Below are 15320 nucleotides of genomic sequence, written 5' to 3'. Positions count from 1 at the left end.
TTGTGGTTGTCCAACCCGAGCGAAGCTGGACCGGTGCGGGGGGTCACGCCTACACGCCCATGCCCATGCCCGGAGACGTCGCTGGTGCCTGCCTGCCTGCCAATGCTGCCATTGATCTGCTTCGCTGGCCTCCGATCCAAGAAACCAACCGGTGCGGCGGCCGACGTGCTCCCCATCCATCCATCCATCGATCACGTCGATCATCGCCGATCCGACCGCAAATCAATACTAGTACGTCGCCCGTGCCTCCCTGTTTCGTCCCTGCCCCATCGCCACCTCCAGCCGCTGCTATCGCCGGCCGGGAATGGACGCGGACGCCGCCGGCGAAGTCGGCTGCACCGATCACCGTGGCTTTAGGGTTTAGGGTGGGGCCCAGCCCGGTGCAGCCGAGCCGACCCCACTAGAGCACGCACCGCATGTGACCACCCGCCATAAAAACTAGGCGATGGCTTTCAGCGGCGGCTTGTCTGCTGCCCAACGCCAACGCCAAAGCCCTCGTCTCAATCGCCCTCACGCAGATGCCTAGGCCTTGTTTAGTTCCCAAAAATTTTTGTAAAATTTTTCAAATTTTTCGTCACATCGAATCTTTAGCGTATGCATAGAGTATTAAATATAGATAAAAATAAAAACTAATTGCACAGTTTTGTCGAAATTGACGAGATGAATCTTTTAAATCTATTTAGTCTATAATTAGACAATATTTGTCAAATACAAACGAAAATACTGCTATTCCTATTTTGTAAAATTTTTTGGAAGTAAATAAGACCCTACTCTATCTATAAAGAAGAGAACAAAGGGAAATGCCGCGTCTCTCTCCGGCCGCCGCCTCCTCACCTAAAAATCAAAATATCAACCGTCGCCTCGCCTTGTCGCTAGAACATTCTACCATTTTATTACCATCTCTTTCCCCCAACAACTTGAGTACATACTATTTTTGCAAAAAAGAAAAAGAGTACTTATAATATTTCACTTCCTGTCGTAGCAGAAAAGAGTATTTATAATATTTTAATATTTCACTTCCTGTCGTAGCACTTGCTTTTGGCATTTATCACCGAATCTGCGTCGTTCAACGGTGTTTTTATTTTCTACCATAACTTATCAGCTGTTCACTCCAGCTTATCAGATTACATTTTAGAACAGTGTTTTCTCTTAAAACAAATTAAAATCAGCGTCAACCCTAGAAACGATCAGCCGAAATTCAGATTTCTGTCTTTAAATGCGTAAGAAAGTGCTGGATTTTATTTTATACTAGTAGTTTCATACGAGTAGAACATACTCGTACTCGTACAACAAAAGGGCATTTAAAAGAGCTTCAAAAAAGCAAAAAAAAAAAAAGGTCTGTTGCTGCCAAATTTTTTAAAATCTCTTCTTCTCATCTCTTCGCATTTTTTTCCCAAAGGAAAGAAAAAGCCTGTACAATACAGACACTGCTGCGAGGTGCAGAGTGCTCCTACATCATCATCATCATCATCAGAGCAGAGCACTCCGCCGGTATTTACAAGTACAGCACCAAACACGAGCAACCAAGACGAGAGAAAAAGTAAAAAAAAAAACAGATGAACAGACAAGTACTAGTCCTAATCGAGAGCTAATAATCAGGTAATGGAGCCGCTCAATTCATAGGCAGGGGCGCGCGCACGGCGGCAGCGCCACGCCGATCTGGCGCCCCCGGACCCTGGTGGGCTGGAGTCTGGAGATCCGTCCGTCAGTCTCTAGAACCGGACGAGGCGGCGGGGCGCCGCGACGATCCGGGGGAGCTCGTCGTCGTCTGCGGCGGGGGGCAGGAGGCGGTGACGGCAGAGCGGGCAGGTGGCGTGGTCGTAGTCGAGCCAGGTCTCGAGGCATGCGCGGTGGAAGAGGTGGCCGCAGGGGAGCCGGTTGACCACCGACTCCGGCTCGAACCGCACCAGGCACACGCGGCAGTCCCCCGAACCGCCGCAGCCGCGGCGCCGCCCGAAGCGCGACGGACGGAACCTGCTCCGGAACCGGTCCGCGAGGGTGGGCCCCACGGGCGTGACCCTCACCGCCCCCTGCTGCTGCTGCCGCCGCTCCTCCTCCGGCGCTTCCCACGGGGACGACGACGGCGCCGCCGCCACGCCCAGGAAGAGCAGCGCGGCGCGCACCAGACCCGACAGGATCGCGACGGACGCCGCCGCGTTGTACAGCACGAACCCCAGCAGGCTGTCCTTGGGCGCCGGCATGCTCGAGATGCCCATCCTCGCGCGCCGCCGATCTGCCGATCGGATCCGTTGGATTGGGGTGGGGGTGGGGAGAGGATTGGCGGCCCCAGGACAGGAGGGAGGGACCTCGGGACCCTGGTTGCAATTTGGGGGGTGCGTGAGATTGAGATGGTAGTGGTCCGTGCTGGTGCTGCTGAATGTAGGATTCAGTGGAAGGAGCTCGGCGAGGGTGGGGTGGGGGTACCTATTTATAGACGATTTCCGGGTATTTTCCTGACGGTGAGTGGCGGTAAGTAAAAGACGCTGCTAGTGGAGTACGCCACACTTGTTACCGTGGCCGTGGAGGCAGCCCACTTGTGATTGTGATTGGATTTTTGTTTTGCACTCCCTCCTGATTTCAATGTAGATTTATTTTCTTCGTACAACTCTTGCCATACTGCATGTAACTGTAGTAACAAACTGGTACGAGCATTGCTATTAGTTACTATTATCCAAGGCGACCATATTTTTTTGCTATCTTTTTTTGTCCAACAAATTTAAAATACTAAAGTTATTCTTAACCCACACTAAATTTTCTATTTTTCTAAAGCATAATTCTATTTATATAATTTTTGTATGAAAACATTTTCTTTTGGAATCGGAATCTGACCTACTTGCCAAACAGTTCCATAAATTGATTCCCATTCGCATGAAGCGTTTCTTGAGGCCTTGTTTAGTTCTAAAATTTTTTGCAAAATAGGAATAGTAGTACTTTCGTTTGTATTTGACAAGTATTATCTAATTATGGACTAACTAGATTCAAAAGATTCATCTCGTCAATTCCGACCAAACTGTGTAATTAGTTTTTATTTTTATCTACATTTAATACTCCATGCATACGTCTAAAGATTCGATGTGACGGAGAATCTGAAAAATTTTGCAAAATTTTTGAGGAACTAAACAAGGCCTGAATAATCTAGAACTGAAACGTTTCTCAGCTGGATCTCTACCAAAGGAGCCGTTAGAATAGACGAGGGACCTGTATTATCATTATTCAATTGAGTGGTTGCACGGTTATAAAAAAAAGGTGGAGTTTGATCGAGAAAAAAGATTGTAGAACTAATATTGGCAAAGAGAAGCCTAGCCTACCAAAAGGCCATGCAAATATTACGAAGTGGTGGGAGAGTAGTGTAGTAACAAGTAAGGTGGATTACTCCAATGATTTATAAATAAGTAAATATACTACATGCTTGGATAAGGGAGATGCTAGAAACAAAATCTAGCGAAACCACTCCAGAACAATTTCACTCGTCCAAGCAAAAAAGAAAGCAGAATCAGGGGAGAAACGTTTCACGGAAAGGCCGTTTTTGGCGCAATTTCTGCTGTTCCTGGTGAGAATCGGAACTGGTTTTATCATGCAAACGGCCCTAAGTTATAAGATGCTTTAGTTTTCTAAGATATATTATTTTTATTTTATATCTAGAAATAGTGTATATCTAAATGGCATGCAGAAAATTATGTATATAAAAAATCAAAATATCTTATAATTTAGTATGAAGTGAATAGTTGCTTCTATCTCCATCCTTCATTTTTGTTGAAGAAAGCAGATACGGCGATCACTATAGGCGATGAGGAGGCATGGCGAAACTAGCACAAAAATTGATTGGTAGCTTTGTACTTAGGGTTATTTTGATCCAACAAATTATAACTTTTCGGCTTACGTTATTACTATTCACCTACTTGGATTTGGATAATTAGTGGAACAAAAGCCATTATATTCTTGTATGGACCAAAATACATACCTCTACTCCTTCTCTCCCTCCACTCGCACATATGGGCCCTATAAGTCAGTTTCTTCTTCGATGATATCTATGAGCTAAGCGGTGGACGTGTGGTGTGAAGTGAGTGGGGGCTACCGTCGCCGGCCATTACTGTTGTGAGAGAGGGGGAGCAGGGAGCCAATGTGGCGAGGAGGTAGGACGGAGTGCACGGCGAGCAGCGACATAGTTGGTTCACAACTCACGGTAGGTCAACTCGGTCTACTTCAATGCCATTGACTCTTAATGCTTCTTCTTCGACGATGACGGCGACAAAGAGGCTCGCGTCGATGACCTAGACAACGTCCTTGTGGATCGGTGGACGTAGTATTGGGCAATGTGTTGGGGCTCAGAACCAACGGCGAGGGGGAGTCCGCATGGCGGGCTAGGGCGCATGTGTGCGGCGGCTAGGGCAGATGTGGGGGCGCGGGGGTGCACGGGATGTGCTGGGTGCATGGCCTGCGGCGAGAGAGAGTCCGTACATCGGGCTAGGTAGGGCTGGTTTAGTAGGGCGGCATGCTGGGGGGCGTGGCCAGCAGCGGAGGGGAGTTCGTGTGGGTGTCGGTGGAGAGTTCGCAGAGCATCTGCGCGCCAAGCCGTGGACACATATCTACCACGTCCGTGCTTTTCCCCGAGGTCATGTGCCCCATGTCCGGTGATGTTTGAGGGGGTCGCTTCTGTTGTTGTCACGGACACCGCCTTCGGCGAGGTCATCGCCTTCGATGCTTGGAAAAACTGTGCCAGTTGGTACCGCGCCCATGGCAGAGAAGGTCAGCAGATGTTGAGAGTATGCGGATTAATTCATGGGCCCACATGTCATTGAGTGGAGAGAATGTGTTAGAGGGGTACTTTTATAATAATGTAACATATTTAAGATATAATATCAATATATAGTATAGTATTTTCTATGAAGGACCAAGTAATCACAAAAAAGAATCATATGAGCTGGTCAAAATGGTCCAGAGCATGACGGTAACAGTAATCACAAAAAAAGGAAAGGAAAAGAGACAGAAAAATAGGAGCAGTCTCAAAAAAAAAAAAAGGGAGCATGCATTGCCATTCACTGTAGTTACGGGATGTGGATAAGATCGTGGCAGGACTGAAGGAGACCAGACAACGGCTAAAGGCCCGCCCCGCAGCAGCAAACCATTTAAAGCTGATGTTAATTGTTGATATTTAGGCCTTGTTCACGTCTAAAAGTTTTTGAATTTTAATTCTGTAGCACGTTTATTTTTATTTAATAAATATTATTTAATTATAGAGTAAATATGTTTAAAAGATTTATCTCACGATTTACAAATAAATTATGCATTTAGTTTTTATTTTCATTTATATTTAATGCTCTATGTATGTGCCGCAAGATTTAATGTGAGGAAAAATTTTAAATTTTTTTGATTTTTGGGTGAACTAAACAAGGTCTCAGTGAGCCGTATACGTACGTGTCAGCTTTCAGGATAGCAGTGACCGCGTTTTCCTTCCTTCCCAAATTAAGGCCTTGTTTACTTTCCAGAAAATTTTGTAAAATTTTTCAGATTCCTCGTCACATCGAATCTTTAGACGTATGCATGGAGTATTAAATTTAGACGAAAATAAAAACTAATTGCACAGTTTGGTCGGAATTGACAAGACGAATCTTTTGAGCCTAGTTAGTCTATAATTAGACAATATTTGTCAAATACAAATGAAAGTACTACAGTGCTCATCTTGTTTAGTTCGCAAAAAATTTCAAGATTCTCCGTCACATCGAATATTTAGTCGTATGCATGAAGTATTAAATATAAACAAAAATAAAAACTAATTGTACGGTTTACCTGTAATTTGTGAGATGAATCTTTTGAGCATAGTTACTCCACAATTGGACAATGTTTGTCAAATAAAGACGAAAGTGCTACAGTAGCCCAAAAACCAAAATTTTGCAAACTAAACAAGGCTAGCTCCATCAGCGTTGCTACTCCGTATATAATTAACAAGCACGAATGCCATGGCCATCCACGTTTGAGTAGGTAGTTTATTTGGAAGCTTCTTCTCCTCCGGAGCGCTGCCGACGGATGCGTGCATAGGTGCGTACGTGCACGCGCTCGCCGCCGGTGCTCCGCTGCACCACTGGCGAGCACGAGAGCGACTGACACCGACGGTTGGGTACACGTCCCGCACCGACCCCGTCAAACCGGCCCGGATGCGCGACACGTCCGCCTCCACCGCTTGTCGCGTCCGCCGAGATGCCGCCACCTGTCTCCCGGCCTGATCCGTCAGACACAAACTCTCGCTCGTTTCGTTTCGTTTCGTTTCGTTTCCAGTCCTCAGCACACAAGAGCAGTGGAAAGCACCCCCATCATTGATGCAGTGAGTGAGTGACGCCGGCCGGTCGCCATCGCCGCCCGCAGAAAAATCTCTACGCGGTGCGATGGTTTACTGCGTTGTTTTTATACCATATCATATCATGGTATTGTTTACTTTCTGAAATTTTTTATAAATGTTACTGTAATATTTTTATTTATATTTGACAGTTATTGTTTAATTATAGTTCCTGCATCGCACCTCAGTGGTAACTTGTTTATTTATACTACTCTCATAATTTTAAATTATAAGGTATTTGATATTTTTAGTTGCATAAATTTTTTAGTATATATCTGAACATAACATATGATTTCACACTAAAAAATAGAACGCGTTATAATTTCGATTAGATGGAGTATTTGTAAATTTTGCCGCAATGGCACTTGCGATTTGGCGTCGGTTTACTAGTTACATCTTCCATCACAAATTATAAGATATTGGACTTTTTTTACTGTGACCACTTGTCTTATTCAAAAAATTTTCACAAACATAGTCAAATTTGAGGTATTCTTGAAAAACTTTTATTAATAAACCAAGTCACGACAAAAGAAATGATATTTTGTACAATTTTTTTAATAAGAAGAGTGATCAAACTTGATGTTAAAAAAGTCAAAGGTTTTATAATTTGGGATGGAGAGAGTAGTTAATTAGCCAAACGGCCATGGATATAACTGAATTTCTGAGGTCGAGACTGATCTTGTTACGCGGCTAGGAGTATAGAACACGCAATGCATATGCATGCGGTTGCTTAGCTGTGTACATGCATGCATGAATTGACGGGAGGGTTAAGTAAACACTCAGCATAGCTTAGCAGACTCGATTTGGCAACGTTCTCTAATTTGGAGCGTTTTCTCAGTCAAAATCACTCCTAATTAGTTGAACGGTACAAAAAATTCATACAAGTTATGGTCTTCAAATGAAAACCGTTTATCTATTTATTTATACAAGGAGCACCTAGTCCACTAGTTATATGTCAAATTGTATCAAACAACCTCTAAGTTTTTTTTATGCATCTTGACACATGTTCTCGTATTTCACTGAGTTTATTTCAAGATTTAATAATAATCTTATTCTTTTGATGGTAGATGACTTTGCTTATCGACGCTTGGACATGTATGGTGAGTTATAAGTTTCAACATCTATCAATTTAATTTATTAGTCTCTCAAAGATGTTCGTACAGATAAACCTGTATATACATGTGTTTATAGAGTTAAGAGTAGAACGTAGGTGCGTGTAAATATCTAAGCCTGTTTGCTGATCTGAAAAGTTATAACTGAAATTACTGTTGGCTGATTTATTATAAAACAAAAAACAATGCCGATTGACAGAAAAAAATATGGCAAATAACACCAGCCAACGTATCCACGACGGGGGTTGTTGCGGCCGGGTTATTGCGGTTCAACCTTCCGACACCGCGAATATGTCTGCATGATTTATTTGCACGTACTGACATGAACACGAGCGGTACTATACATTACCGCACATTAAATATAGGTAAAAAATAATCAATTACACAGTTTGTATGTAATTTGCGAGACAAATCTTTTGAGTGTAGTTAGCTTATAATTAGACAATATTTGTCAAGTACAAACGAAATTGCTACTATTTACATTTTGAAAATTTTTTTGCAAGTAAACAAGGCCCTAATAAGAAAGGAAAACCAATAGCAAAATAAATGATTGCTGTGCTGATTGCTGTGGTTACCGTTACTAAAATACTAATGGGTTCAACAGTTGGAAGATTTTGCTGGTACGTACGTATATATGCTGGGTGGGCGCATGCATGTGGACGATAGATATATATAATCCGCAACGGGCATTGTGATTGGCGAATCAGAGGTCAATTCAATTCATTTGATGATGATTATTGGATCAAAATTAGGTTGCGCGCGACAAGTTGCCGTTGTATCATATCATCATACATGCTCTCCTGTCTACTTGTGCGTGTTTTTATATTAAAAAAAAAAGCTATAAAGCTGGCAATAAACTACAAGACTCCATCGAACGTACTAGTGCATACTCTAATCAGTTGGTCCACCCTAATTAATCAAGTTGGTCTCAGAACCGGGATGGAAGTTGAGCTGATGAGTTAGAATTGATCCGATTCGATCCGACAGAGTGGACAAGACAAGGCAGCGGTTGTTTTTGTCCTACTACACGGTCCTGAGCGACGGTTATCGAGATTTGACCGGTCAACTCTAACATTGTGTTTGGGTATTGTTTAATTCCTAATTTTTTTAAAAGATTTTTTATATATAGAATATTAAATATAGATTTAAAATAATTGATTTTATATAATTTAAGAGACAAATATTTTTTAAATCAAACTAGTTTATGGTTAAATAACAATTACCAAAACCCTGCCGCTGTATCGGGTAGCGCGCGTACTGTATGTACTGTATAATCGATCGATCGCAGCAGTGATTGTTGACGCACTCTGGCACGTAGGTACTCCACTCCTACAGCAGATGCCTGTGTTGCTGCGTTCCGCCGGGCCAGGCCACCTGTCGATCGCCGGCGACTCGACGACACGTCATGCAGATGCGCCCGGATGGGATGGAATCATGGGATGGGATGGGATGGTCCGGCCCCGGCACCGCGAGCGGTTGGTGGCACCGGCGCCCGGCGCGTCTTTGCTGCTGGTGCGGGACGAGGTGCGCGCTTTCGACTTCACGGCGGGCCGGGGGCGGCCGTACAACCGATATTTCTTTCATTTGCGCCGCGTACTCTACTCACGTCACGTGTGCTGCTGCTGCTGCTGTTGTGGACGTGCATAGGAAAGCAGTAGTACTCGGCACAGACTCCCGCTGCCGTATCTTGCATTCCAGCGGCTGTAGCAACAACAACAACGCAAGGCATATACCAGAGTGCCAGTGTCCGCCAGAGTGAGAGCCTCGCAACTTGGCAGGCCAGCCAGACACACCGGGCCGATGATCCGTCACGTGGAGCCCGGCGTGACGCCGACGACGCGGTGCGTGAATAACTAACTGGTGGTGGCCCCGTTGGTTCCTGGCTCGTGCACGCCTCTCTCTCTCCCTCATCAGATGCGGCGTGGGCTCACGTGCGGCGGGCGGGAGGGCCACAAACTGCGACGGATCCGGCGCCGCCGCCGCGTGGCGTGCTACGTGTGCGGCGCCGGGTGGGGGTGGGGCCACCTGGAGCTGCCGCTCATGCATGCATGCTGACACGGCGTACCCTCGCATCCGCACGGGTGTCATGTCGCCGGCCAGCCACCCCTGCACGCACACACGTGTGGACGCCTCATTCGCTCACGCGCTCTACCGCTGCGCTGCAGCCAGCCTGCCACTGTGCCTGCCTGCCACTGCCACCACTCGACGCGACGCTGGGCACGTGCACTCACGCTGCCACTACCGCTCTCTCTCTCTCTCTCTCCCAGCAGCGGCCCGCTGGCGCCTCGGGAATCACCGAGACGCGAGCTTTTGTTGCCATCGCTCCATTTTTCGGATGCTTACTCCCCCGCCTCTCACCATCCAAATATCCTAGGATTCCAAAGAATTCTAACGTATATTACCATCCAAATATCGTAGCATGCTCCATCACTCCTTTTTTTTTTCTTTAAAGGAGGGAGTAAGTAGCAATCCGACTGAAATTTTATATAGTAAAAAAACATAGAAACTAGATTTCGGCATTGAGTTTTTTTTCTTCTAAATATATTATCATTTACTAAATAGTCATTATCATCTCAAAAAGGGGATCTGAATACAAATCAATTAATGAAAGTCTTATGTCTTACATTTCATATATAAGAAGAGTAATTCTTGACCCAAGTTTATAAATTTTGGCTTTTTTCCTTATACAAAATATATCTTTCTTTTTGGGATGGAGGGAGTACCTATAACCTACCTTTTACCCATAAATAGTTTGTCATATCCATGCATTTCACCAAGGCGCTTCATGTGGTGGTTCACCATTTTCTCATTTCCAAGCGTTTTTATTTTCTTTTCTGTAGTATGTAACACGTTGATTTACCATTATCCTATATCATTCAAATGATAATAATTCGTATAAACGTAAAGAATGAAGTTATGGATTAAAATTTATAGCACGAACCAACTCATCTAAACTGATAGTTCCCAAACCAAACAAACGCTATATATTCATAGCTAATTATTGCCCGACACAAAAGGACTTCACGCCAAAATTATCGCGTCTTTTTTCCTTTATAACATGGTTTTAGTGAAAAAAATATCGATGGATTTATGAGAGCCTCGTCCTACATAACAACATAATTAACATTTATATCATGGGAGGAATGACTACTATTTGTGGTAGTTTGGTGACTTTAAAGCTAAAAACGCTCAAGCCTCAAGGTATTGGAGCATTAGATCATAGTTATATAAAGGCCTTTCTTAGTTCGCGAAATTTTTTTGTTTTGGTATAACACTTTCGTTTGTATTTGATAATTATTGTCTAATGATAGACTATTTAAGATTAAAAGATTTGTCTCGTAAATTATAGATAAGTTATGTAATTACTTTTTATTTTCATCTATATTTAGTGCTCCATGCATGCGTCGAAAGATTCGATGTGACGGAGAATCTTGAAAATTTTTAAAAACTAAACCAGACCAAAAGTAAAGAAGTCGTACATAGGTTCAAGTAAAATAGGAGTAGTTTCAATACGAACACAATTAATAGATAAAAGAAACTAAGAAAAGCCAAACAAATCTTTTGATATTACAAATTCATGTACGTAGTATATATTAACAAATATTTTCATTCTTTTGTCTGAGTATTAAATACGTCCGTAGGGGTATATAATTGCATTTTTTTTAAATTTTTGGTAGGAGGCCTTCATTTTGCATGTATCTGCATAACAAAACGAAAAGGAAAAAGTCTACTCTAGGTCCCTCAACTTTCGCGAAAGTCTGATTTTCATCCCTGAACTCTAAAACCGGACAAAATACATCCCTCAACTTTTAAATCGTGCACATTACATCCTTGACCTGGTTTTGAAAGCGGTTTTACCTTTTTCTTTTTATTTATTTTGGCTGATTTTTTTTTGAAAAAACACAGTAAATCACATAAAAATCATAAAATAGAAAACTCAATTTTGTTGGACTTCAGATCAGTAGATCTACACATTGAATATATAATATATTATGTTCTAGTACAAGTTTTTTTATACATCTTTAGATCTATGTTTTTCTGTAATTAATTAGACTAATTATAGCTATATTTTCTATGGTCTAATTGTGATGAAATTTATATGGCGAGCTAATTATTCTATGTTTGAGTTATAGTAAAAATTTTATACTCATTGAATCATGTATTACTTAGTTATAGATTTATTTAGGTTTATGCTTGTTAAATTATAATAAATCTATAACTAAGTTATACATGATCTAATGAGTATGAATTTTTTACCATAGTTTAAACATATAATAATTAGTCTAACATAAAAAATTCACCACAATTGGACCATACAAACTATAGCTATGAATTATTCTAATTAATTATAGAAAAAATTGTTCTAAAGCTACAATAAAAATTTAAAGCATACTATATTATATGTTCACTATGTAGATCTACTTATCTGGAGTCCAACAAAATCAGATTTACTATTTTATGAATTTTATGTGATTTACTACAATTTTACAAATATTCAACCAAAATAAATAAAAATGAAAAAGACAAAACTGCCTTCAAAACCGCTCATAACCATGTCACGGACGTAATATGTATGGTTTCAAAAATTGAGGGATGTATTTTACCTGGTTTTAAAGTTTAGGGATGAAAAACAGACTTTTGCGAAAGTTGAGGGACTAAAGTGGACTTCTTCCAAACGAAAACCTGAAGCTGAAGTTGGCCCAGCGACCTGAAGCTGTCTCGGCCCATGTATCTGCTTGGCCCAGCAAAAGAGGCCCCGAGTCCTGAGCTAGTTGCTGGGCCCTGCAGGCCGGACTACTCTCCCCGCAGTCCACAGAGGAGCGAACCCTAGTGTCCTTCCGCACGCCGTCGCCATGGCCGCTGCCCGCGCCGCCCTCCGCCTGCAGCGCCAGAGCCTCGCCGCCAACCCCTTTCTCTTCTCCGGCCATGGCCTCCGCTACCGCAAGCTCGAGGTCATCCTCACTACGGTAAGGCCTTGATCTATACCTTCATAATCATTCCGCCTGCGCCACCTCTGTTTCGGTTTATTAATTAATACTACGGTGCGTTAGCCAAGCGATCGCTTTTTGGTTCGATTCTAGCGAGATTTACTGATCTAGTTTCAGTTGTGCTGTACTGGGATAGTTGCAACTCACTGCAAACCATTAAAAAAAATCTTAGTTTGTTTTCGAGCCATTTCGTAATTTGTTTGTTAGAACTGCGTGTTTATTTGATCAACGCTTTACAATGAGAAAATATGGCCCCATTGTTAACTCCTCCTGTAATTACATGTCTGGGGAGATAATTTATTTTCTATCTTTCATTCCTCCCTGTTTTATCCTGCAGACGATTGATAAGCTGGGGAAAACAGGGGATGTGGTCAAGGTGGCGCCTGGCCACTTCCGCAACCACCTTATGCCCAAGATGCTCGCTGTCCCGAACCTGGACAAATTTGCCATACTCGTCCGAGAGCAGCGCAAGGTAAGCTCTGTTCCTTAATCTTTCAAAATGCCACCGCAAGCAAAGCATGTCTGTTAGGGTGGGTAGTTGATGCAAACCATGAGCTTCAGAGTTTGACCTGGAAAAATTGTATCTCTGTGTCCAAATATGTATTGCACTTTAGGCTTATACACAGACTGTTCATGCGACTTTCCCTTGCACAGCTGTTTCTTATGGCAATCTGATAAGTAGCCTAAGAATTTGGTGATACTTGTTGCAATCTGTATTGAACGCATTGAAAGTATTGTGGTGCACTGGTTCCTCTACTCCATTCCTAGTTCCTAGCCAAGTTTGCTACTTACAGCCCCTTTCATCTGCAACCTTGTAAGGTTTTTTTTTTTAACCAGCTCTATCAACGTGAAGAGGAGGTCGTGGTGAAACAAGTCACAAAGGAAGATGATGATGCCCGGGTAGGTTGTACAGCTCACAAGTTTGAAATATTTTCTGACCTTTATTGATGAAAGTCCACAGTAGAAAACTTGATTGCATGAACTGTTCGTTTCTGTCCAAGACCAGTTACCAGTTAGGCAGTTAACATACCTCAAGTTGATTTTTCCTGTTTTAGTCGAAGTTTGTTTTGATGCTGTCTACTGCATTAAGATACTGGGCTCTCACAGGTCTTCATTATAATAACAGCAGAGAAGTCATCAGCAGAGAAATGCACCCTTTTTTTTTTAAAAAAAAAGCATGAAAACGTGTGGGTTTCAGTTTTCTGAAAGTAATATTTTTGGAGTTGTCTTCTGTATTAAGAAGAATGGCTATGATCATAGGCTCAATTTGTTTTCATGCTTGTCTAACTCATCTGATATATAAAAGACTGAACAGTTGACTTGGAAATTTACTCTTTTTGCTGTACCTGCTATTATGTTTTTATTATGCTGCATAATTTATTTATTGTTTTAGAAAAATATAGCCACCACTGTTCTTCTGCTGCCTAATATAAGTTCAACAGCTTCTTTCCCGCTCTTCAAAATACAATGTGTTTACTTCTGTGTTATATAAAAGCCCCTTTGCTTACTCTAATCAATGTTTTCTTAACTATAGGATCAAATTCTGGATAAGTTTAGATCTATTTTTTTTAATTCTGCTTAAAGGCTGATATTGTGTGCTTTCCCCTGCCATATACTTCCTCTTCTTTTCTGATGGTACTGATTTACTAGTCAATTACCATTTCAACAGCTACAGGAAGAAAGACTGAAGCAGTACCAAGCAGCAGCAAAGCGGCTAGATAATGCACTCTTGGTTAGTCTGCTACCCCACTAAAAGTGGAAAGTTTACTGCACTAATTGTTTTCATGGTTTCGTGTAGTATGCATTTGCATGTTTCATTTATTGATAAAGCTTAGCCATGGAAGTATTGATCATCTCTGATATTGGTAGGTGTTGAGGAGGTTCATCTCGACTGGAAATGAGCTGCGTACTCCTGTAACAAAAGATGAAATTGTTTCCGAGGTACCTTTAAAGTTCTAAATACCCGCATGTAGCATCCCTAAATTTCAGTTTTCCCATGACTTGTCTACCTTCACCTACAGGTGGCAAGGCAACTCAACATCACCATCCATCCAGAGAATCTGCACCTGCAGTCACCTTTAGCGTCGCTTGGTGAATTTGAGTTGCCCCTCCGGTTACCACAGGACATACCGCGCCCAGAAGGTAAGCTCCAATGGACTCTGAAGGTTAAGATCAGGAGAAAATAAGCGCAGAAACTGGGGAAATTTCTTTTGCTCCCACAATCTGGTGCATGATACCCAACCATTGTAGCCTTGTGGAATAGGTTTCCATTGCCTGGAAGCGCGGTACTGGTTTTTGCTGTTTGAACACGTACCTTGCCCGTGAGGCGCATGAACAACTTTATGATGAGCATATGTGGCAAATCCATGGGCAATAAAGCTATCTATGTTTTCTCATATTGTGTTTGAGTTTTAAATTATGATTGTAAATCATATATTTGAAATGCTGTTGGATTGTGTACGTTTTGAATTACAAAAGTTTTTTTTTAATATATATGAAGTTGAAATGAGCCTCAGAGTCGATCTCGATCAACGCTGTAAAACCACAGCTGAAATTCTTGAAGCAAATCAAAATCAACACTATAAAACCACAGCTGAAATTCTGGAAGCAAATCAAAAGTAGTGCATGCATGGTTGTGGTAGCTGTTGAGATAAAATCTGTAACTCTATATATGCAGTTGCTTGCAATTGCATTGCATCACTGCTAGCTCTTGAGATAAAGTCTGTAACTCTATATATGCAGTTGCCTGCAATTGCATTGATTCCATCGGTAGCAGAGGACGGCGAGTGGATCGCTCCAGCAGCTTATCGTTTCTTCACCTCCTTGTAGTCGTTCTTGGCACCTTGCGCCCGTGGCCCTCCGCCGCGCTCTTTCCTCTCCCGCCGCTCC

At 42.4% G+C, this 15320-nt stretch overlaps 2 protein-coding genes across 2 annotated transcripts; one reads left to right on the top strand and one right to left on the bottom strand.

Moving 5' to 3' along the window:
* On the bottom strand, nucleotides 1218–2410 carry LOC8055355 (probable E3 ubiquitin-protein ligase XERICO). Its single transcript, XM_002444780.2, has one exon. The coding sequence runs from the start codon at nucleotides 2214–2216 to the stop codon at nucleotides 1713–1715; it is 504 nt and encodes a 167-aa protein (XP_002444825.1). The 5' UTR covers nucleotides 2217–2410; the 3' UTR covers nucleotides 1218–1712.
* LOC8055354 (50S ribosomal protein L9) lies at nucleotides 12231–14903 on the top strand. Its single transcript, XM_002445915.2, has 6 exons — nucleotides 12231–12410; nucleotides 12769–12903; nucleotides 13269–13331; nucleotides 14101–14163; nucleotides 14301–14372; nucleotides 14453–14903. Exons 1-6 carry the CDS (start codon nucleotides 12297–12299, stop codon nucleotides 14615–14617), a joined length of 612 nt encoding a protein of 203 aa, XP_002445960.1. The 5' UTR covers nucleotides 12231–12296; the 3' UTR covers nucleotides 14618–14903.

This window comes from Sorghum bicolor, chromosome 7 (assembly GCF_000003195.3).
Source record: "Sorghum bicolor cultivar BTx623 chromosome 7, Sorghum_bicolor_NCBIv3, whole genome shotgun sequence".
NCBI lineage: Eukaryota > Viridiplantae > Streptophyta > Magnoliopsida > Poales > Poaceae > Sorghum > Sorghum bicolor.
The sequence above is the reverse complement of the archived record's forward strand: the minus strand, read 5'-3'. Positions and strand labels throughout refer to the sequence as shown.

Bases quoted from the DNA above. Each gene is read 5' to 3' on its own strand.
- LOC8055355 (XM_002444780.2), bottom strand. From the start codon at position 2,216: ATGGGCATCTCGAGCATGCCGGCGCCCAAGGACAGCCTGCTGGGGTTC.
- LOC8055354 (XM_002445915.2), top strand. From the start codon at position 12,297: ATGGCCGCTGCCCGCGCCGCCCTCCGCCTGCAGCGCCAGAGCCTCGCC. The intron at 12,411-12,768 runs GTAAGGCCTTGA...TTTATCCTGCAG, and splicing joins TCGAGGTCATCCTCACTACG to ACGATTGATAAGCTGGGGAA. The intron at 14,373-14,452 runs GTACCTTTAAAG...CTTCACCTACAG, and splicing joins AAGATGAAATTGTTTCCGAG to GTGGCAAGGCAACTCAACAT.